The following is a 23,343-nucleotide window of genomic DNA, read 5'->3' on the forward strand; positions in this document are numbered from 1 at the left end:
TGCCAGCTGCCCATAAATTTATGGATGTTCCATAAACAAGGCAAAATGCCTGTCCATAAAGTTCATGCAAAAATGAGTTGTCCGAAAAAACATTAGGAGCCTTGTTTGAAGCTCCCTGTGATCCATGTGAAGCTTCATGAACAAAGCTGGATGTTGAAGCAACACTACCTAGTGTCTGAATGAAAGTGTAACATCCTGTATGAAGCTCTTTCAGGTCTTTGTTGCCAATGTGAGTCTCTGTAGCCCTCTCTTTCCCATCTGTAACAACCTGGAGCTTCCTAGTAACACCCTCCAAATCATCCCCCACTACAACATTTCATAGATTTCATAGACATTAGGGCTGGAAGGGACCTCAGAAGATCATCAAGTCCAGCCCCCTGTCCAAAGGGCAGGAAGTCAGCTGGGGTCATAGGATCCCAGCAAGATAAGCATCCAGTTTGCTCATGAAGGTGTTCAATGAAGGCACTTGAACCACCTCTGGTGGCAGGCTGTTCCAGACCTTGGGGGCTCGGACAGTAAAGAAATTCTTCCTTATGTCCAGCCTGAAACGGTCTTGTAGTAATTTATTACCATTCGACCTAGTCATCATCCCTTGGGGCGCTCTGGTGAACAAACGTTCTCCCAGGTACTGGTGGTCACCCCTGATAAACTTATAGGTGGCCATCAGATCACCCCTGAGCCTGCGCTTTTCCAGGCTAAAGAGCCCCAGGGCTCTCAGCCTGTCATCGTAGGGTCTGTTTCCCTGACCTCTGATCATGCGCGTGGGCTCTTCTCTGGACTCTCTCAAGCTTCTCCACATCCTTTTTGAATTGTGGAGCCCAAAACTGGACGCAGTACTCCAGCTGTGGCCTCACTAAGGTCGAGTACAAGGGGAGAATGACGTCCCGGGATTTGCTTGAGAAGCATCTATGGATGCAAGCCAGCGTTTTGGTCACTTTACTAGCCGCAGCATCACACTGCAGGCTCATGTTCATCTTGTGGTCGATGATGACCCCCAAGTCTCTTTCTTGCATAGTGTTGGCCAACATAGCACTGCCGAGCCTATAAGGATGCTGCGGGTTTTTCTTCCCAAGGTGGAGAACCCTGCATTTATCGGTGTTGAACACCATCAGATTCTCATCCGCCCACTTGGTGAGCCTGTCCAGGTCAGCCTGGATCACCGGCCTGTCTTCTGGTGTGGATGCTTTGCCCCAAAGTTTGGTGTCATCAGCGAACTTGGCCAGTCCGCTTCTGACTCCAGTGTCCACATCATTAATGAAGATGTTGAACAGTATGGGTCCAAGGACAGAGCCTTGGGGGACCCCACTGGTCACAGGACACCACAATGAGTGATTTCCATCAATTACTACCCTCTGGGTCCGACCACGGAGCCAATTTTCCAGCCAGTGGATCGTGGAGGACCCAAGACGACAATTGGCCAGTTTCTCCAAGAGGCGATCATGGGACACCAGATCGAAGGCTTTTTTGAAGTCAAGATATATGACGTCAATCTCTTCTCCCTTGTCCAGGTGATAGGTCACCTGGTCGTAGAAGGAAATGAGATTGGTCAAGCAAGACCTACCCGCAACAAACCCGTGCTGGCTATCCCTTAAGATGTTGGCGTCGGCCAGTCCATTAAGGATGGCCTCTTTAATAAACTTTTCTAAGATCTTCCCTGGGATAGAAGTCAGGCTGATGGGCCTATAGTTAGCCGGATCCACTTTCCTCCCTTTCTTGAAGATAGGTGCCACATTGGCCTTCTTCCAGTCTTCGGGCACTACACCAGAGCGCCAAGAGTTTTCAAAGATCCGCGCTAGAAGCTGGGCTATGATGCTCTCCAGCTCCTTGAGTACCCTGGGGTGAAGATTGTCAGGGCCGGCTGACTTGAAGGTATCCAGCTTCTCAAGATGTTCCTTCACAAAGTCAGCATTAATGGAGGGCAGGGGATCACCCTCACCCGGACTTCCCTGTCCCGTAGCAGGCATGGGCGTCCCATGGGACTGATGAAAGACCGACGCAAAGTACCTATTTAATAGGTTGGCTTTTTCCTGGGCGCCAGTTGTCAGTTGCCCCATCTGGTTCAGCAGGGGTCCAATGTTACCCCTGCTTTTCCTCCGGCTCCCCACATATCTGAAAAAGGACTTTTTATTGTCCTTGATGCTTGAAGCTAGTTGGAGTTCAGTTGCAGCCTTGTCTTTCCTGGTATGCTCCCTACAGGACCGGACCAGTGCAGAATAATCCTCCTTGGAGGTGACTCCCATCCTCCATCCTTTGTAGGTCTTTCTTTTTAGCCTCATGAGGTCTGCTAGGTCCCTGGAGAGCCAGGGGGGCTGCTGCACCCTCTTGCTGCCCTTCCTCTGAGATGGAATAGACTTAGTTTGTTCTAACCTGCAGAGAACCTGAAGGTTGTTACACCATGCTACATCTGGTCCCTGCTTGTAATACTGCTGGGTTGCAGGTAGGTAGGGGTGCATTGTCCAGGCAGGATGGGGAGGGGTTATGCAGCTCAGACATCCTGTGGGGTGGTGGGTGGGGGTTCATGCCGGGATGGGGAGAGTAGGCTGGCAGGGCTAAGTCTAGGGGGGAGGGGAACCATGGTGCAGGGTGCACCTGGGAGTATCAGGATGTAGGAGTGAGTAAAAAGCCCCTGGGGTAGAGACAGCATTGTGTAAAATCTGCAATCTGCAAACTTTTTACTGACAACCAAACATTTTTCTATGGTTGGTGTTAAACCCATAAATTTGAATCTGGCCCTTGTACAGGGCCTGGCAAAAGGGTTACACTTACATTAGGAAAAATGTATATCAGTACAAATATGTCAGTAAAAAAGTTTGGTTATCAGTAGAAAGATTGCAGATTGTCAATAAAAAACAACTGAGAGGCTGGCAATCCTAGTATGGCCTTACCACCCTCCTGCCAGTCAATGAAGATAAGGGGGTTGCTTAGTCACTTGTTTCAGAAGGCATGATTTGGTCTGCAGAGTCCGCATTATTGGCAATGATTAATAAACCAGGAACAGCTGGTTTGACCTGATCCCAGGCTGAATGTTCATGGCTGGCAGCTAGAAACCATCTATATGCATTTAGACAGTCAAAAAATGATCTAGAAGTCTCTGACAGACAACACAGGGTCCTGTTCATGATACCATCAGAGTCACTTCCAGAGCAGAACTGTGCTTGCATGTGAATGCCAACACTGCTGAAATGAACTTGAGAAGTATAACCACTCACAAGGTCTGCTTGGAATGATCATCGAAGGACAGTCTTCATCACGTATAACTTGGACAACAGACTAGACAAAGGGAAAAACAGAAAGGGGTTGATGAAAACACTAAATGCTACTCAGTCTTGGGACTATTAAAGACTAAAAGCTTTGGGACTATTAAAATCAAGAAAATATCCCAAATTGCTTCTTGACCTCTTGGCATGATTTGATTAGCACATCTGCCAGACACCCACATGATGACAGCAAAGTCCCAGGCATCCCTGCAGGATTGTAAATTAGGAATAGACTATTCTCCTGCCTTTTCTAATGACACTAACAGAAAAAAACCCTATAGCATCAAACCTACATCTGAACCAGGGGTGTTTGGGCAGGTGTTTTTGCCCGTTTCTTTCTCAAAGAAGAAAATTATCTTTAGACCAATTAACTTGAGGCTTATGTCAGACTTGCAAGGTGTTCTTAATGTGGGAAGAACATTAACATATGTTTGAATGCAAAACAGCCACTTTACCCAACAGATGCAGTCATGTTCCTGGATAAAATATTAAATAAGCTGCAAAAGACTTACTCATATGCCTGCTGATTTAGAGAGAAATGCTCCCTCCCCAGGTAAAAAAAAAAGCTAATTAGTAGAACTCTAAGGTCTCCTGATCTCATGTGCACCGCTGCAAATTAAACCTACCTAATGGATAAACTCGGCTTCCATATCACCAACATCCATAGTATGGGAAGCTGCAGATATTTCTCATTAATCTGAGCCTTTTGCAAACACTGAAAGATTTGACAATGTTATGTGTTTGACTGCTGACAAATCCCTGAGCCACATAGAGAACCATTCCCAACTGGTGAAAATTGGCCTATTTCACTGATTTGATGGAGCAATGCTGACACCTACTAAGGATAATTCCTATTATATATATTGAAAAGGTATGGATAGCTATTTGTTTGGGATGGTTTAGGATTAGCATACTCTTCTGCTGTGCAAGAAGTTGGTCCTTTAGGTCCCTTTTGATCCTGTGATTCTACAATCCTGTGATTCAAAGAAGAATCCATCCTGTTTATATTTATATACATACCTTCCAAGGATTATTAAAACCAGGTTTGCAGAACTGTCTGTAGTAATTCCACTGATCTGGTTTATATCTGTAGGAAGCCTGCATGTCTATGTAGGTTGCAAACCTATCTGGGCACTTTGAGACACAAAGCTGTAAGGGAAGAAAAAAAAATGCCCTGTGATACATTGGAAGAAAAAGAAGATTCATGCAATCAAAACAGAAAGACAAAAAATGCCCATCTATAAAAGTGCTCCATTTGATCAGACTGCTTGGAGAAATGCTTACTGTAGCATTTAGAAAGGGACATGGTCATTTTTTTTTCTTTAGAAACTCTAGATAAATACTTTTTAAACCTTTTGATAAAAGACAATTTCAAATGACTCCCCATGTACTGTATCTCTCAACTGCTCCATATGTCTTGTTAGGTTCCACACATTCTAGTGGACATATAAAATTTAAAGAAGTTTTTTGTTTGCTTGGTTTTTGGCTTCATTTTTCTTTTTAACTTTAAGTGAAAATATGTGAAAAAATATCGTCTGCTTTAGATTCACTCTGCACAAGCAACCCTGTATGGGATCACATTGGGGCAGTAGCTGGTTTCACAAAACGTGGCATTTTTCTCTACTGCAATTGTATAACTCTGATCAATAAAATCTGATGCAGCTAAAACTACTTCACTCTCCTCCTATAAAATATCTTCAATCAAGTCCGCTTTCCACGATGCTGTCCAGGTCAAGTTAGGCTTATATCACTCTATAGTTAGGTGAACCAGATTAAGGTCATTATATTGCCATTTATCCATTACAGAACTCCCACTGGTTTCAAAGTAAACTGGGTGGGTGTACATGTCAGCAGTAAAATTCACACCTCCCCAGATCAAACCAGAATAAGCAAGATCAGCATAAGAAACTAAGTGAGGATTGGGAATGACTGAATATATCCACAAGTAGGCTGCCTTTGAAAACACTTAGTACAAGGTCTTGTTCACTGAATCAATATAACCATTAATCCCCTCCACCACCTCTGTACTCCTGAGTTCTGGCCTGGTCTGATTCAGCTTGAAGCGCAACTCTTTGGCACCAAAAAAGCTGAGAAACTCTGTATGCCATGCCAAGCTATACAATCCAGACCCCTCCTTTTAGAGGGATGCTATACAAATGAGTGAAACGTTACCTCCAAGGTAGGCTGCACAAGAGTTCTCAGTAATTCTTTCACATTATTAACACTTGAAGGAATGTCCAGACTGGGATATCATGCTAATCTACAAGAGAGGCTGAATGCCACAGAATAATTTACTGGTGTCAGTGCCACTCTCTGGTGGATTAGCCATTAGGCTGGGACTCAAGACAATTTAATTTTACCCTAGTTCAGAAAAATCAGCTACTCTGAGCACATTTGTCATTGTAACCACCAGCATCTTCAACTGTAAATTGGGCAGTGAAATGTGCTACACCTGTTTATAAAGCCATAGTTTTATTAATGTAGACTAGATCTTTGGCTCTTCTAACTCACAACCCTCTGCAGAGACCATGGAAAGGGAAAGGAGCGTAAAGAAAAAACAGCTTCCTCTTTCATTTAAAGAGCAAGCCATAAAAGAACAGATGGTTCCTTATCATTATCCTATACAGCCAGAGAGTTAACAACCTGCAGGACAAGACAGCGTCCAAATCAATCCTGTCAAATTTTTGAATGGAGAGAAGATGTTCCTCCAGGTTGAGGGAGATATTTTATACCTAAAAATATATATCACTAAGAACAACCTACTGTTTGTGCCTATTTCACTTTGCTTGATTTACAGTGGGCACATCTACACAAGATGCTTTACTCTGCAGTAGACTAATCTACTGCATAGTAAAGTGTCACTGTCTACACGTGCACAGCATTTACTACGAAGTAGATTAATTGGTCCCAGTCAGCTCAGGAAGCAGGGGGTGGGGGAACTGGCCCTCAAGGGCCAAGCAAGCCCTGAGCTGTGGGGAGCCCCTCCCTCTGCAGCAGCAGTGCCCCCTGGGGCCACCCAGGCAGGCTGCTAGAGGGCTGGGTCCTGCCCCAGCTAGGAGGCAGCACCCAGCCCAACCCAACTCTTCTCTGACCCCAAGCTGGGGCAGGACCTGGCCCGCTAGCAGCCTGCCCAGGGGGACCTGCTGCCATGGAGGGAAGGACCAGAGACCCCTGCAGCTCAGGAGCTGCAGACCCCGCCGACAGCTCACTCCCTGGCCATGGGAGAGGTGGGCAGGATCTGCCAAAAAAAAAAAAGGATCCAGCTCCTCACTGCTTCTGCTTTCAGAGTTCCAGGAGCACCAGCTGTTTCCCAGCCCCAAACAGCCATTTCCCAGCCATACACTCCAATCAGTAGATCAGGGAGCAGGGCTGAGAAACTGTCCTCTAGCAGAACAGCTGGGAAAACAGCTGGGAAACAGCTGCTGCGGGCAAGTACAGTTTCCCAGTTCTGTGCCCCAATCTGCTGATTGGTGCAGGGGCTGGGAAACAATTGCTCAGGAAGGGGACAGTTTCCCAGCCTGCACCCCAATCCCGATCACATCTGGTAGGTAGAAGGGGAGGTACATCTCAACTCAACTGCAAGGAGAAACCAAGAAAAACTGGTCTGTAATAGAGGATGGAGATTCAGCATTTGATTCAGACTGCAGCAGCAAAGGAGAAGAGAAAGAGAACTGTCCTCTTCCATATCCCCTGCTGGAAATGTCATTGTTTCTCAGGTCTGCGCCCCTGATCAGCCTAAGTTTTCCATGTAGATGTGGCCATAGAGCATAATTTAAGACACCAGCAAATTCAAAGTCAGTACTGTATTATTCTCTATCTGGATAGCACAACACAACCTCCACACTAAAGTGGAGACTGATTATCCAACAATCAACAAGTGATTAGCCAATCTAAAAGGTCACCCAAAATTAAGCAACTCTATTGATGACTTGCAGCCCCTCAGAACAGAATGCACGTGATGTGCCTGGACCAACAAGTATTACTGCTGGTTGAAAGCAAGGGAATGTGTTCTGGTTAAAAAGGGATGAGTTTAGAAAAATCCAGTTGCTTGTCAAAACTGTTTTCTACAAAAACTATATGGCTGCACAGTTCTTTGTACAGTAAAAGCTCTGTTATCCGGCATCGCCCGGGAATGGGGGATGCTGAATAACAAAATATGGCAGTTAATTGAGTGGCCCCAGCCACTGCTTCTCCCACTGCATCTGGGGCGTCCCTCCGCCCCTCCCACGGCATTGCTGCCCCTCCTGCGGGCCGTGCGGGACAGGGAGGCAGGCCCCACACAGCCTGTTATGCCCCCGGGCCATGGGGGCTCGGCAGCACAGGCTGCTTTGCCCCGAGCCATGGGGCCTCAGAGAAACCAGAAGTGCCATGGTGGGCACTTCTGGTTTCACTTTATCTTACAAGCCGGCATGCCGGTTAGTGGAGCACGCCGGCTTGTAAGAAGCCAGATAACAGAACTTTTACTGTACTAGATTATGACTGATAATTAGGTAGACCTGACCTAGCTTATCTTGGGAATTTCTTCCACTCTACATCCAAAACACACAATCCTATTCCTTCCTGTATTTTCTCCTGGTCATCGTGAATTGTGTACACTGTGATATACCTAGACTATAGGATTATTTTACATTCTACAAAATGCAAATAGTAAATCAACACATTTCTACAAACTATCCATACCAAATGGCAGGGAGAACATTTTCTCTGTACGTCACTTACCTGTGTTGTAGGGCACTGTAGGTTAATTAGAACTATTGGGCTGGCACATTTCAGAATATTAAAGTAAAACAAAATGGTCCTGTTCCTAGAGAGAAGTAGATATAAAATAATTATGTTAATATCTCCAGATGTTTGTACACTATATTTATAACAAAAACACCCACATGACATGCAGACTTACAATATACACTAACAATTAGTTGACACTTTTACTGTAATTCTTTCTAAAAAGACCTCTGCCAAATTCAGATAAGTGAAAACCAAACAAAAACTGGAGTTTCTTACTATATTATGTCAAAATGATGTGCTTGAAGTATAGGTATTTTGTGGAGCATTTCCCTCAGCAGTATCATAAGATGAAACCCGTTACTTTACTGTTAGTGAAGTCTCAATCCTAGACATCTCCTAAAAGTGGATGGCTAGTGGTTTAGGTGGCAGACCATCTCTTCATACACTCTAGTTTTTCAGTACATCTTTCTCTGCTGAACGTGCCCAGTACATATTGCATATGAACTTACAATCAGCACACACTACCCAGTATTCCCTGATTATTTTGTTAATCAGGAGGTGGCACTAAAATCAATCCAGAGTTGTTTGTTGCTAGAAAACCAAAGCTGCTGCCTGGGAAAACAGGATCATGTAGTAACTGATGAGGAATTTCACATAAGCTGAGTACTTATTGCTCCTAAGTAAGGGCTAAGCCAGGCTGTGGCTGGTCCTTGTAGGAATGTGTGAGGGAAGTAGAAGAAACCACACACTGCACCCTGGCACCAAAGCGGGCGCATATACACAAGATGCTTAGCAGTGAATTAGCATAGTTTACTGAGTAAACATGTGGGTCTACATGTGCACATGCTTACTTCACAGTAAATCTCTCTAATCGTAAATAAATTTGCTACCTGCAAATGCAAGTAGCAAATTTACTTGGCATTAGTGCTCATGTAGATGCCTGGCTGGGAGCCAAATCTGCTCCCAGTCACCTGTCCACCAGGGGACGGGAGATAGCTCCCTGCCCCTAGGAGCCGCCTGCTGGTGGGGCAGGCTCTGCTATAGGAGCCTGGGTGGGGACTATGTGCCCCTTCCCCAGCAGTAGGGAGCTCCTACAGGGGCTGGGAAATCCTTATACTCCAGTCCCCACTCTGCCATCATGATTGGGGGGGGGGGAGGGGGTGTTACCTGTCAGCTCTGTCTTCCTGAGGGAGGCCTGGCACCCAGCTTGCTGGACTTGCAACGGACTTTTTCTATTTCTCCCCCCCACGCACACACACCTCATCTAGCCAGAACTAAGCAGAAGAAAAGTTTACTAGGGATCTCGGGCCATACATTCCCCGGTCCCACTATGGGAGGCCTATTTAAACTTGACTGACTAAAACTCGGTTTTAGGGAATGCTGAGGCAAGAAACCGAGTCAGAGGGGGTATGGGCAACATTTGAACAATGGTTAAGAGTTCATCACAGCATCCAGCCTGTTGGAGCCCTGACCACAAATACTATCATACTTTTCCTGGGATGACTGGTGGAAGTCCTCCCCACAAAGTTTATGAACACTCATGCTAAACTGCGAGTTATTCACAACAGGTAAAATACAAAACCCTGACGCTGCAAGCCATCTGAGAAGAAACAATGAGGTATCCCATCCAGTATATCTGCTATCCATAAGAATTTCAAGTTGGCTCCTAGGTGTCTGGTTACTCCTTAAAAACTTATGTTTTCCCTGGTTGTTAATCAGTTTCTTGAGATGTACCAAACCAGATAACCCCTTGTCAATAGAAAAGATAATTATTTATACAATTAAAAGAGTGCTTTGAAGAAGCTGAACTGAGGGTATAAAAATCTGTAAAAGCAGCAAACAGCGTGCTTCAAGAGGAAGAAATCTCTCTGACATCATCCACTGTTGTTCTCGAGAAGCTGGGAGGAACAGATCATCTCCCTTCAAGGATCATGCTGAGAACTTTGCTTGTCAACAAATCACCCGAGTGCCTTGGAGCAGTGAGATCCCAGCTCTCACTCTCTCTCTCTTTCTTTTTCTCTCTAGGCATAGCTTTCTGAACCTGAATTGTATTAGTTAACAGTGATCGGCCAGTGCTTGCTCCCAGAAGCAATCACAGCCACTCCTGGAGGGGCTGCAGTGAGCCCAGTGATTGGCTGCAGTAATTGGCCATCGCGGGACCCTCCCCCCCGGAACTGAAGGATTGCCTGTGCGGGGACCTCAGGTCCTGCTGTGCAGGACTGCAGGATCACCCATGGGGGGACCTCCCCACTAGAATTGCAGGATCTCTCACAGGGGACCCCCCCACTCTGCTCAGTGGGATTGGTCACAGGGGGGGCACGTGCCCACCCTGACTAAGGTGGAACCAGTCACCCATGGTCCCCAGCCAGCTCCAGGCTGCACACGCAGACTTCTCTGTGCAGCTTGGGGCTGGCTGGAAAATGTCACAATCAGGGGCAGGTCCCAACCCTGTGCCCTGATTGGGTGATTGATGCACAAGGCTTAGAACAGAGCTGCAGGGGTGGGGCAGGTTGCAGCCCCCTGCCCTGATCCACCAGTGGGGCAGCAAGTTAGCTGCTAGCTGCCCCACTGGCAGATCAGGACAGGAGGCTGGGACCTGCCCCTCCCTGCAGCTTTTTCCAAGCTCTGTGTGCCTGATCAGGGAGCCAAGGCCAGCAGCTCCCTGCTGCCAAGACAGGGGGACATTGTCCCTGCCCCAGCAGCAGGCAGCCTCCCAGAGCCAGAAGACAGTTATCTCCTGGCCCGGTGCTCTCTGCCAGACTCTGGGCTAGCACCCAGGGCAGGGGTGGGCAATTATTTCAGGCAGAGGGCCGCTTACTGATTTTGGCAAGCCATTGAGGGCTGCATGACAGGCAGTCAGGGGCAGATAAATATAAATTTTCTAAGTCTTGTAGGGGCCCCACAGGCTGGATAGAATGGCCTAGCAGCCTGCATCTAGCTCCCGGGCTGCATTTTGCTCACCCCTGACCCAGGGGAACCCTGGACCTCCTTTCAGTGTCCACAGGGGTGCATTGCAGGGCTGAAGGGAATTGGGAGCAAATCTGCTCCCTAATCCCCACATGTGTTGACATATCCAAAATCCCTTACTGTGCAGTATTTTACTGCACAGTAAATCTAGGCTGGAGTAAATGCATGCGTAGATGCAGCCAATGAGTCATAATGTGGCTCAGCAGTCCAGCTATTCCATCAACAGCAACAGCAGTGGATGCTGCTTCTGGCTGCTGGAAATGTCATTGTTCTTAAAATGTGTTTAGTCTGAATTGGACTAAAACCAATTATTGTTTAAACTATCTGGTGAACTGGCAGTTCAAGCCCCTGCAGAAACTCTGTGACACTGATGTTCTTGTCAATCGTGAAACAGCAACAACAGGCATTGGAATTAGGGTTGAGGACACTAAAAGCTGCAAGGGTCACAGCTCCAGGGCAGATGCATCTGGTGGGTCTGTCCTAGGGATGGAGAAAATGGAAGCTATGGGCCCTTGACTGGAGAAGACCTAGTGGATCTGTCTTACAGCAAGGTACCTTGCACTTCTAGGGTGCTTGTACACGTGATGAGGGTTTAATCTCCAAGGTTTTATTCTGTGCCCCCTAAATTGAAACAGTGGGGCATAGAATAAAATCCTGAGAACTAAACCATTTCAATTTTTCCATCTCATTATGGCTAGGGGCCTAATCCTTTTCTTTTTTTGTCCAGTGGAATCTGCCTGCCTTGCCCATGGCTGGGAGGTGACCTGCCAGCAGGCCAAGCAACCCCTGAGCTGTGTGGGGGTCCCTTCCTCTGCAGTGGCAGTGCCCCCCAGGGCAGCTCGCTTCCTGGCCATGGGAGAGGTGGGCAGGCTCCACCAAAGAAAAAAGGATCAGGCCCGTCACTGCCTCTGCCTTCAGAGTTCTGACTGCAAGACAGGCCCTCCTACCCCTCTGCATGGCTGTGCCTTAGAGTCCCACTCTGCCCCATGACACTGTGAACTCCAGCTCCCTATGGAATTAGGATTAGATCATCGGGCCTGACATTTTAGAAGGTCAGGATGTTTTCACTCACTTAGACATATTCCATCGTGCACCAGTAAACCAACATGAACAAACTCCTGGCAAATGTAACCTCCCATCATTCGCTGTTATTTCTTCAAATCAATAGAGTCAAATTTTGGACTGAAATGTCATCTCTCTGCAACAGTTTCTTGCGAATATTTATAAATTGTGAGCTACCTGGTGCAGCCGTATCATTAACACATTGTTTTACTCTTCTTCTGCTGTATTTGACTGGCTGGTGACATTAATAGGAAAGAACAAAGATTAAACATGAGTATAAAAGAAGAAAATAGTTGCAGAGGACTGGCTTTCCATCTTTAATATAAAATTGTATTTTATGATTGCATTGTGCTTGGCAGAAGACAAAACAAATTTTGAGATTCTGTGGAGATTACTGGACAGATTACAGGGAGGCGCAAAGATGTATAATTCCCCTAGAGGCACTCTGATGGCAAAAATAAGGCATAGTTAATTCAGCTCACTGTAGCTCACTTGTTTTTTTGTGTGATCTTGGCTTGTTTCTATGTTTAATTTTTTTCTGAACTACAACTCAGTGCAATCATTGTTGGGAAGCAATTAGTACAGGTACAAGAATCATAAAAGATTGGCATCACCACTTGAGACTCACAAACCTCAGAGTCCTAGTTTAGCCTTATATCTTTCAAACACTATGGGCTATAAGGACCTGTCAATAATACCCATGAAGGCATTGTAAGTCCCTTGTTTTTTTCATAGCTTGTCACTAAGCCTTAGAGGTTGCCAGTGGGGGCAGTTGTACAAGCCATGAGTTATTTTGTGCTACAGCTGCACAGGCACTGCAAGCTGCACAGGCACTGCAGCTACCCTGAGTGGCCTTTCATTCTGGAGAATGTACAGCCATGCCTTCATTTTGGGTTTTTCTGGCTTATTTATCTGGAAATAAATGCCACAGATGCCATAAACTCTCATCTGCCTCCAAGCTGAATTTTCCCATGTACATTTTGGCTTATCTATTTATAGAAGCTCTTCAACCAATGAAAAAGTACCACAGTCCTCTCCCCTGGGTATTGGCAACACATAGGGGTGCACATGGGTGAACGTGCACCCCCTGTGTTTGGCGGTGCAGCCCCTGCCAAAAGTGCTGTTGACACTGCTGGCAGCACCTGTGGGCGGTCACCACTCACCACCCCCCCTTGCTGCCAACACCACTAGTGGCATCTGTAGGTGGTCAGTGCTTGCCCCTCCCCCCCTCCCCCCCACTGCCAATACTGCCTGTGGGTGGTGCCCGCCCCAATCCGGGGGCACACGGCATTCATGCCCCCAGGAACTAGAGGAAAGAACAAAAGAGAGGGGGCAGGTACATCTGTGTGTATGAAACAAGGAAAGGACAAAATAGAGAGTGTAGGGGAGAAAGTGTAAGCACACAAAGGAATGCAACAACGGCAAATGAGGCAAATGCAAAAGAGGAAGAAAGGCTCAAGCCACTAATGTCATCACTTATTTCTTCTCAAGGTCCTGCAGGTGGTTCCTATACATCTGTGAAACCCTACTGCTTTCCATAGGGCTTCCTTGCTCCCCCTGCTGCTTTCCATAGGGCTATGGAGGGGAAGGGAGAGCCACCTGGCCCAGGTGCTTCTCCTGGTCTTGTGTAAGAATTGAAGGGCAGAACAGTGATGATTGACTATTCCCGCTCCTCTGCTTGAGTAGGTGAAACTCTTTTGGTCACTTCTCGAGATTCCTCCATTCAGGAGTATGAGAGGATGAACTGTCTCTCTCCCAGAACATATTTTCCTTTCTAGTAGCACAAAGGCAGAAGGCAGCTAGTAGAAGACAAAGAGAACTCTCCCTTGTTACTAAAGATTGGCTTCCCTTTAGTGACTGCTACACAGGGAAAGCCTGGTTCATGTAAAATGGGAAGCAGCCTGTAATATTTTCAAGTCATTCTTTCCCAGTGATGGACACAAGGGGCATGTCCAGATGAGTGTGCACATGCCTGTTGCAGTGTCTCAACAAAGTCTGAGACACTGCAAGAGGCATGCTGGGAACAAAAAATATTACCTGCGCTGCATAATTGCAGTGCAGGCTCTAAATTTGATACCTGGAAATCCAGGAATCAAAAAAAAAAAACTCGCAGAAAAATAGTGGGGCAGGGCACATTCCTGGAGTGTGTGGTCCTCCAGGCAGACACTCTGGCAGGTGCCCAGACCATTTCTATGGCTGCCGCTTACCCCGGTGCTCCAGCACACTGCCATAGCATGCAGGGCAAACAAGAGCAGGGCAAGGCATGACCTGGACCTGCATTCTGTTCCAGGCAAATAGGGACTGCGGTGGGGGGGAACTGGAGGTGGGGGGCTGTCAGGGTGTAGGGGACCGTGTGTGAGTGGTGAGCTGCTCAGGAGGGGTGAGTCCTCTGTCTGCCGCCCACACAATGCACAGCCCCATGCAGCAGCAGTGAATGTCAGAGCACTCAGGGCCCTCCTGGCAGAGCCCTCTTGTGGCATGGTGCAGTGCAGCGCAGCTGCAGCCACCTGGCACCCAGCACTGTCTGTGCCATATCATGCAGGCCTGGTCCAGCTAGGGGCTGTGTGCCTTTGGGCAGGACTGGGCTGCTCTGGCAGTCACCCAGGGTCCCAGCCCTGCTTGCAGGGACCGCACATCAGGCCAGGCTGGGTCCTGCCTCCAAGTGGCCTGCATGCCATTGAGCTAGGCCAGTTCCACGGGGGCAGGACCCAGCCTGGCCCCAAGCACAGCCCCTGTGAGTGATGCCAGGACCCTGGGTGACAGCCAGAGTGGCCCAGTGCTGCCCAAAGGTGCATAGCTCCAGACCAGGACAGGCCACCCCCATGCGATGTGGTACAGGCTGTGCCGGGTGCCAGGTGGCTAGAGCTCCATCATGCTGCCATACGCCATGGGGAGGGCTCTGCCAGGAGGGCCCTGGGTGCCCCAACAGCCATTGCTGCTGCAGGGAGGCTGTGCACCATGTGGGTGGCAGGCAAGAGACCCGCCTCTCCGAAGCAGCTCACCACCCACATACAGTCCCTGTGGCCTCAAACCACCCCCACAAGGCCCCACCCATATACCCAACCACAAACCTCACACCGCCCAAACCTCCACACAAGCCCCATACCCCTCCACAAACCTCACCTGCATAAATCTCCACATCCCCCCAACAAATCACATCCTGTGTGCCCAACCGCCAAACAGGATGGGACAGAACCTGCTGGCAGGAGCCGCAGATGCAGGGGCAACTGCCACATTGCAGCCCTGCCCCATGCACACACCGGTGCTGGGACATGCAGCCCCAGCTTGGGGGTGTTCCTGGTCCCAGACACACTTAGGGGGTGATGGGCTAGAGTAGAGGCAGTAGCAAGGGTGGGTGAGAGAAATGTGGGGGTTGCAGGTGGGGGAGTGCTCCAGGTAGGAGAGATCTCCAAAGCCAGGCTTGGAGCTTCCCTGCCACCCTAGAGCAGCCTATGTAGGGGGAGGCCAGGCTGGGAGGAAAGGGACCTGGAAGGCTTCCCAGGAACAACATGAGGCAGGGTGCAGAACAGCAAGAGCTGGCACTCCTCAGAGCAGTGGGTGTGACAGTTGCAGCTGGATTCATGGCCTGGTGCTGGGACGAAGCTGTGGCTGGGAGGGAGCTAGTGAGGGCAGGAAGGGGCTGTGGGTCAGGAGTGAGAGGACTGGGATGAGTGTGGGTTGAGAGTGAGGGGCAGGGGCAGGGGATTGGCATATCAGTGCTGCTCAGTGTCACACATCCTGGTGAGCAAATGTGGTAGGGGCAGCTCTGATTTTTCTATGACAAAAAAACCAAAAGTAAATGCCAAAGTGTATAGATATTTACAATCCATTTTATTAGGATGATAGAGGCACTGACAGGCTTCCAAATTGCTTTAAACTTGTAAATATATCAATAAAACATTGCCTAACTGATCTCTCTATATATAGGGGTTTCATTTTAATAGCAGAAGAACGTGGATTTTGAGTATTTTAATGAGAGAATTTGGGTTTCTTATCAAAGAATTTGCAATTTTTAAGCAAGGAACACCAGGATCTCTGCTGGTGAGGCAAGTGGCGAGACCCTGGTGGAGGAGCCTGTCCAGGGCCAGCACTGGAGAGCAAACAAGGTGGCTGACCTCTTAGCCATTTGGACAGCACCCACCAGTCCTCAAAGGCATCCAAGGAGCCAGTGGACACCTCCCACTGGTACTCTGCCTGGAAATGTGCACAGACAAGTGGCCCTGCAGTCTCCGGGCACCTTCCCAGCCAGAGCCTCTTTCCTGGTCAAATATAGGGCCCACTTGACCAGGGCCAGGAGGTGGCTAACCAGGAGGTCCTAGGACTTGGTGGGGTTGTGGATGGGGTGACCAAAAACAAAAAGGTGGTGGGTGAAATTCAACCAGAACTTCAGGAGGAGGTTCTGGAGATGGAGGTGGAGAGGCTGCAGTCTGGCACACTCGAGGGTCATGTGCGCCAGGGTCTCCCTCTGCCCACAGAAGGGGCAGGAGACCAGGATGTCTGTGAAGCTCGCCATATACATGCCCGTGGCAATGGCTCCATGGTGAAGCCGCCAGCTGAGGTCCCCATTGGATTGTGGGATGAGATTGGAGTACAGACTCTGCTACTGGGGTGACCCAGCCATGCCCTCACTGAGCAGGTCCAGGCACCTGGTGTCTGAGCAGGACACAAGGGGGGCATGATGAACTGTGCAGCACATGAGCGTGTAGATCTGGCGACGATGGATGGTGGAAAAGTGAACCGGCCTGGTGTCCTCCATCTGGCTTAGGTGGTGGAGCAGGAAGTGCCACTAGGCCAGGCCGCATGTGTCATGGGTAGACCCATGTGCCAGGATAGTGCAGTGGGGTCCACCCACTCCTGCCTATCGTAGTCCAGGAGATCTCCAATATGGGTGACACCTCTGTTGCAACCAGGGCGCCTCTGCTGTCAGCACCTCCAGCTGGAGGTTCTAGAGGAGGGGCTCGATGAGCAGGTCGATGCCCTGGGCAAATGTTGCAGGGGACCTGGAGGTGGAGACCAGCCTCCAGGCCCAGAGGAGGTCGTGGTAGAAATCTGGCAGCCTTTGCACGTCCTGCAGGCTGAGAAGCTGCCAGCCATATCATAGATTTAATAGATTTTAGGGTCAGGAGAGGGATGATCAAGTTCCCCATTTATTATACACGATGAATGACTAATGAAGCCACAGACTGTATTTAGTACTCACTCATTGGGGGTATCCTTCTGGCCGCAGAACTGCCCATGGCTGTCAGTCGGATAGACCACTTTCCTGGGGTCACCATGCACCCAAGCTGCAAATATATATACACACCTTTTAACACAATATGTTCAGTGTTCAACATCAGCCTGCTAATAGTTTGAGTTCACTATCAATTAAAATGGGTGTCATACACCATTTTAACCTTTCTCAATAGCTGCTGAAGAATATTGATTTTCTTTAAACAGTAGATTTATTAATGAAAAAAATATGGATGAATCAGTCGGAAAGTAAAACATTTCTTTTTTCCTTTAGGACACACATGTCTGGATTGTGGCCAACAGATGAGGTAATGCACTTAGACAATAATGGTTATTAAAAGGAGAAAGCAGCATTACAAAAGCTTTGCTGGCTTAAAGCCATATAGTGCTATGGAGCTATATCATGCAGATCCAACTGAGCTTTCACATAGGCTCATGACTCCCATTGAAATGAATGGGATTATACAGGGTATATGACAGAAGGCCAAAATTGATGCTGACTGATCCTAAAGGACACTGGGTTACACTAATAATGGATGCAAACTTTTGCATGTGCTCTTTTTTTTTTGGTAATTTCCCCCACTTGTGTCTATGGTTGATTACGATGGTTTGCTAAGAACAAGATAACATAGCCTACCACCATCTGGGAAATGAAACTCAGTCTGAACTAGAGAATTCCTGTGCTTTTCATTCCTTTACTTCAGATAACAATTGCTTGCTCAATAGCTATTTCCATCCATACAATCTTTTGTCTGTCAGATTCATATTCACCACCATGAAAATCACCTTTGGTACCATTCTTTGATGCATTACAGAGGCTAATTCACCACTTCCCAATACTCAAACACAACAATATTTTGACTGCAATTTGTTGCAGCTATTCCTTCTGTATCTTTCCTAGAGTAAAAATGAAATCTTCTCCTGAAATTCTAAATGTTATCTTCTACAGATAGTACGGTGCCAGAATATTATCCCACACTCAAACATCTCTGTAACCAAGATCTGGTTTGCAAATGTGACTGTGGCAATTCATGATTGACTTTAGCTTATTAATTGTGATCTTCCCCCATCTGTTTCCTTGTTCTGTATTTTATACAGGAGATTATAACATTGCAATTATTTTTAGTTCCTAGATTCCTACTTTTGCTCTGCACACTGAATGTCAGGAGCCACTTAGCATATACTTTAGGCCTTGATCTATGCAAATCACTTTGAACTTGTTCCTCTGTAATTGCCCCAATTTTCTCTCGATTTTGTAGTGTTAAATTTAGCCACACTTGAAATTAAATTTTCTTCAAGGTCATTGCAGCAACAGAAGAGACAACCCTCAAATGCTACACTAATGGGTGTGGTCAAGAGACAGCCTCATAGTCACAGAGCAGTAGATATAATATTCATGCCTGCAGACAAGGTCCAAAATATATTTAATTGGTTTTCATGTAGCTATATCATTTTACACAACTTTAAAACAAATGATGGTATCTCTCACCCCATATAGTTTTATTTTCTTCTCACTCTATGTTTCTAGATCTTAAGTCAGTTTGTAATTCATTTCAATACATGTCAAATATACCATGTTTTTGAGTTGGTAAATTAATCTGTTGCTTGGCATGAAATATCTTAGGGATGTTCAGATTAATTTTGTCTATTTTCTCCCTTCTCTACTAAGGCCTCAATTCTGCAAGATATACAACTACATGCTTGTATGAAGCTCCTATTGACTTGGCTCAATAATATAACCTAACAAAAATATTTATGAGATACAATCTTCTTTCAAGGAAGGCATATGACCAGTTATTGATTACGTTATTCATATGTACAGTGGAGTTTTGAAAGGCTTTGGAGCTCTTGGCAAGTAGACTGGTTGTTTGTTATAACGTGTGGATTTCTTCCCCATGGGTTTCAGACAAAAGAAAGTTTCCTTGCTCTTTAATATTTCCCTGTATCTCATGCAGTTGGAAAACTAGACTCAAATTGATCAGTCTTTTGTCCTGCAATGAGAGGTCTTTAAGCTTATTTGTATACTCTAGGTGAGTTTTCTGTATCAATCTTTCCCTTTCCTTCCAAAAAAATAGCTTTTTAAATTAGTTCAGTTAAAGAAACTATTTGTTCTCCTTTTGACAGTTTTTCCTCACAACAGCATGGCAGGAGGCAGTAGGAATAAAACCTGTTACGTCCAATTCAAAACCAGGCTGAGATTTCAATAGCAATACCTATACCTGTATTGTATAGATAAGTTGGAATTAGCTGCTATTGCAAACATTTTTGCAAACCCCTTCCCCTGGTAAGCATTTTTGTCTCAAATTATTTTTGACATCTACAAAATTTGAGAAAAAGATGAACATTGCAATAATATTTTGCCAACCATCTTAGCCCATCATGTACACACATAAGAAGCAGCACTCTCTCCCAATTGCTCAGTAAAAAGCAGAGGGCTGTAAGAATAAGCAAAACTTCTTTCCTTATATCTGCTTTCTACACTGGAGCCTTGTCAGACAAAACTGCGTGCAGCCTGCCGACTAACCAGATACGGTTTGTTTTTATTATCTTTATTGTTTTGTTGTTTCTGCCCGTTGGGCCTGATCCACTGTCCACTCAAGTCATAGGAAAAACTCATTGGATCTGCATCAGGCTCTGAACTCATTATTTTTCAAAACACAAGCCTTTGCAAAGGGCTTCCCAGTCAGTAGTGAAAACCAGAGAAATAAAAATGCTGGAAAATTTTGCTCGTTCTTTTCTTTGTTTTTTCTGATTTTTCTGAACAGCATTTCTAGCCTTGGGAAACAATCCCTACCTCTTATCAAGTTGAACTCATCAAATTGCCCATTACAGTCCTTACTTGGCCTTGGCTTTTCCATATCCCTGAATCCTTGTTGGACCTGGGGTACTAACCCAGTGTTAAATAAACCTGTTTTAAGAAATAAGTTAAACACACTTTTCTTTGTCAATATTTACTCCTGCCAACCTCACTGAGATCAGACTGTGACCAATATCTAGAAAACAGCTTTATCAACATTTGCTGTAAAGTGAGCTCCTTTATTTTTAAATCAATTCTGGTGGGTAGAAGCAGGGGAGGTACATCTCAACTCAACTGCAAAGAGAAATCAAGAAGAATTGGTCTGTAATAGAGGATGGAGATTCAGCATTTGATTGAAACTGCAGCAGCAAAGCAAAAGATACTGTTCCTTTCATTGCCACTGCTATGAGCCATGGCTAAGATGCTGTGCTAATAAACTTCTTCTACACTATCTTTGTGTAGTTAGAACAATGATGGGAAAAGAACCTCCTGTGATAAATGTTCCATTTCCTTTCCTTTGCAGTGAAGAAGAGGACCTAATTCACCAGCTTCACCGAAGTGCAAGATTATCATCATAATTAGCCTCAAACAGCAGTGCAGAGCTGTTTGTTGCGCTGCACTACTGGTGACCCAATATCAAGTACTAAATGAAATGGAATCCAAGTGTACAGAACTTTTTATGCCAGCCAAAGGTCGTGCGCAGCTGGATACTTGTAAGACTGCCGCTCGATTGCTATCACAGACAGCTGAGCCGAAAAAAAAAAAGGCCAGATTCAACCATCTTGCACAACTGAGTCAGCCTTCAGTGTAGCAATAGACAGCATATGACACAAGCATAGCAGTTGACACTGACAGGGCTTCACTTTCAGGAAGCCTAAGGTTATGTCATTGTCCTTTCACGTCTGTGGAGCAAGTACACAAGAAATGGCTAATGTCTGTCATTTTAAATGTTTGTCAGATACGTTCCTCTTTTTTTTTTTTTTTGCTCTAGGGTTGAGTAAGTGGTTACAAATGCTGGAAAGTTCCCTCACAAAGAGAAAATGTGACTAGAACAACTGCTTCCTCTGGCACTTAAAAATTAACTGCAAATCTGTTTAGACTGAGTCATTCCATCAACTGTATTTTTTGGGAATGCAGGCATTCATGTCCTTATTTTGCTTCCCTTAAAGGTATATTTGAATGTTTTAATATGTGAAAGAACAAGCTTGCCAAATTGTACTTATGGCTTTTTAACACAAGCAATTTACAAATGCAGTGAAGCAGATAATAGGACACACGATGCAGAATTTGTAAATCCACATTGGTGACACTGCTGCATATAAACTTTCTTAGAAGCAGGACTACATCAAGTTTTGTATATAAGAAATGTTCACGGATTTCACAGGTATCCTATCAACCCAGTGTTTACTTCCATTATATGTCCCTGCCCACAAATAAGCTGCTAGAAGTCAAGCTTGTATAACTACAGCTATAAAAACACAGCAAAAATGACATGAAGAGCAAGGTTTGCTTTGGCTGAAGAATTAGTAAGATCTTGGGCTATCATTTAGAATCTGAATCCATCACGCAGTTGCTATCTAACTAAATAATGCCAAAATGGAAGGAGAGTCTCTGATCTTCTTGAAGATGAATGGGCCCTTGAGGATGAGATTTTACAAGCTAAGGAGATGGTTTACTTTGATATGTGATCATACATCTTTGGCTTGGTTAAGTACAATGAAGTATAAAAACAACATTTTTCCTTTAATATACAAGAGAGCGCTTGAGAATTTTGCTACTGCAAATACTAATGTTGCATTAGGAAGACCTGAACTATACATGTTGAAGCTATTGATTTCAACCTCTATGTTGGGGTAAATGGTTTCTCTTTGTATCAAAAGTCCTTTAGGAGGCATAATCTGATTGGTATGAACCACAGTTCAAGAATGAACTTAAGTCACAATAAATTTTGCTCCTTTAGAATTACTCCATTTTTTGAAGCCTAGGGCTCTATATATGATAATTTACTGGCTGTCTTTTACATGCATTTTGCTGAATGAGAACAACCTCAGATTTTAGGCTTTCTAGTAGATTAAAAAGTCTCCCCTGATATACCCAGTCTCCAAATAAATATGAAGAATGAAATTGGTTCCAGAAGAAATAAAACTTCATTGAATGTTAAATTGGCACTATTAGTTCACCTGTAAAGTTACCACAATGATAGCAAAAAAATAATTCATGGAATAAATACTTCTATTCAATATAATCATTCAGCAGCAACCACTGCTGAAGCAGGATGGAGAAAGGCTATTATCATAAATCATCAAGTTTGGTCTTTCAAGGGGATTTGATTACTTTTTAGCCAGACTCCAATTCAGCCCTCCTGAAACTGACAGTGAACCGAATTCTACCCATGATTACATAGGTGCACACACAGCTGAAGCCAGTGGGAGTTGTACATGCACATGACACCAGAATTTGACTCAGAGATTTTCTATCAATAGCAGATCCATGTGATGAGCCTGTTCTTCCCCCTTCTTTATTCAGCCAAATTACACATGGATTGCAAAGGCTATTGTTACATATTCAAGAAAATGGGGATGTCTACTTTCTATTATTTCTATAATAAGGCAAAGGACAAGAGATATGTAAGGCATGATTCACAACTAAGAAATGATTTATAATCTATTTTCTCTTTATGTGAACTTTATTGACTCTCATGCATTTTGAACAGGGCTGGGCCTTGGAGTCAGACCAAGGCTGATCTCATCTTTCATTTAAAATTAAAATGAAGTAATAGGAAGGGTGAACTACAATACAAGGACAGATGAAAAACGGGATTTGGATCTGACTTCTATAGGTGTAGGTTGTAGCTGTGTTGGTATAAGGCAGGGCTTGTCAACCAGGGGTTCGCATACCCCCAGGGGTACGTGAGAAGGCCCTAAGGGGTACGCACAGGTGGGCAGGGATGGAGCATCACCACGTAGAATCCTGCATTGCCATACAGGCGCTGCCCGCCCAGCCAGATGCAGGAGGAGGGGGAAGCTCACATTTAGCGGCTGCGTACCACCCTCCCCACCTTCCTGGCCTGCCCCAGCCACCGGGCGAACACTGCTTCACGTCCGGCCGCTGGGGGTACATTGATCCAAAAAGGTTGAAAACCCCTGGTCTAAGGACATGGGCAGACAAGGTTCTTTGGGTAAATCCAATATCTTTTATTAATCTTTTATTTTAGTTGGCCTAATAAAAGATATTGGATTTGCCCAAAGAACCTTGTCTGATCTGACGTCTCAGGATTTAGAACTGAAAATTTAGATGTAC

The 23,343-nt window shown here is 45.7% G+C and overlaps 1 protein-coding gene across 6 annotated transcripts in view; it reads right to left on the reverse strand.

Annotated features, from left to right (window-relative positions):
• SLC44A5 (solute carrier family 44 member 5) overlaps positions 1 to 23,343 on the reverse strand; it is a 220,555-nt gene that overhangs the window by 42,199 nt on the left and 155,013 nt on the right. For all 6 annotated transcript variants that reach the window (XM_006268954.4, XM_006268953.4, XM_019489100.2 and 3 more), the window contains 4 exons: positions 17,215 to 17,299; positions 7,977 to 8,061; positions 4,278 to 4,406; positions 3,210 to 3,270 (listed from right to left, as the gene is read on the reverse strand). In XM_006268954.4, coding sequence (XP_006269016.1) covers positions 3,210 to 3,270; positions 4,278 to 4,406; positions 7,977 to 8,061; positions 17,215 to 17,299 — 360 coding nt within the window. The remainder of the gene's footprint in view (positions 1 to 3,209; positions 3,271 to 4,277; positions 4,407 to 7,976; positions 8,062 to 17,214; positions 17,300 to 23,343) is intronic.

The sequence above is a fragment of the Alligator mississippiensis genome, chromosome 5, assembly GCF_030867095.1.
Source record: "Alligator mississippiensis isolate rAllMis1 chromosome 5, rAllMis1, whole genome shotgun sequence".
In the NCBI taxonomy this organism is placed as follows: Eukaryota; Metazoa; Chordata; order Crocodylia; family Alligatoridae; genus Alligator; species Alligator mississippiensis.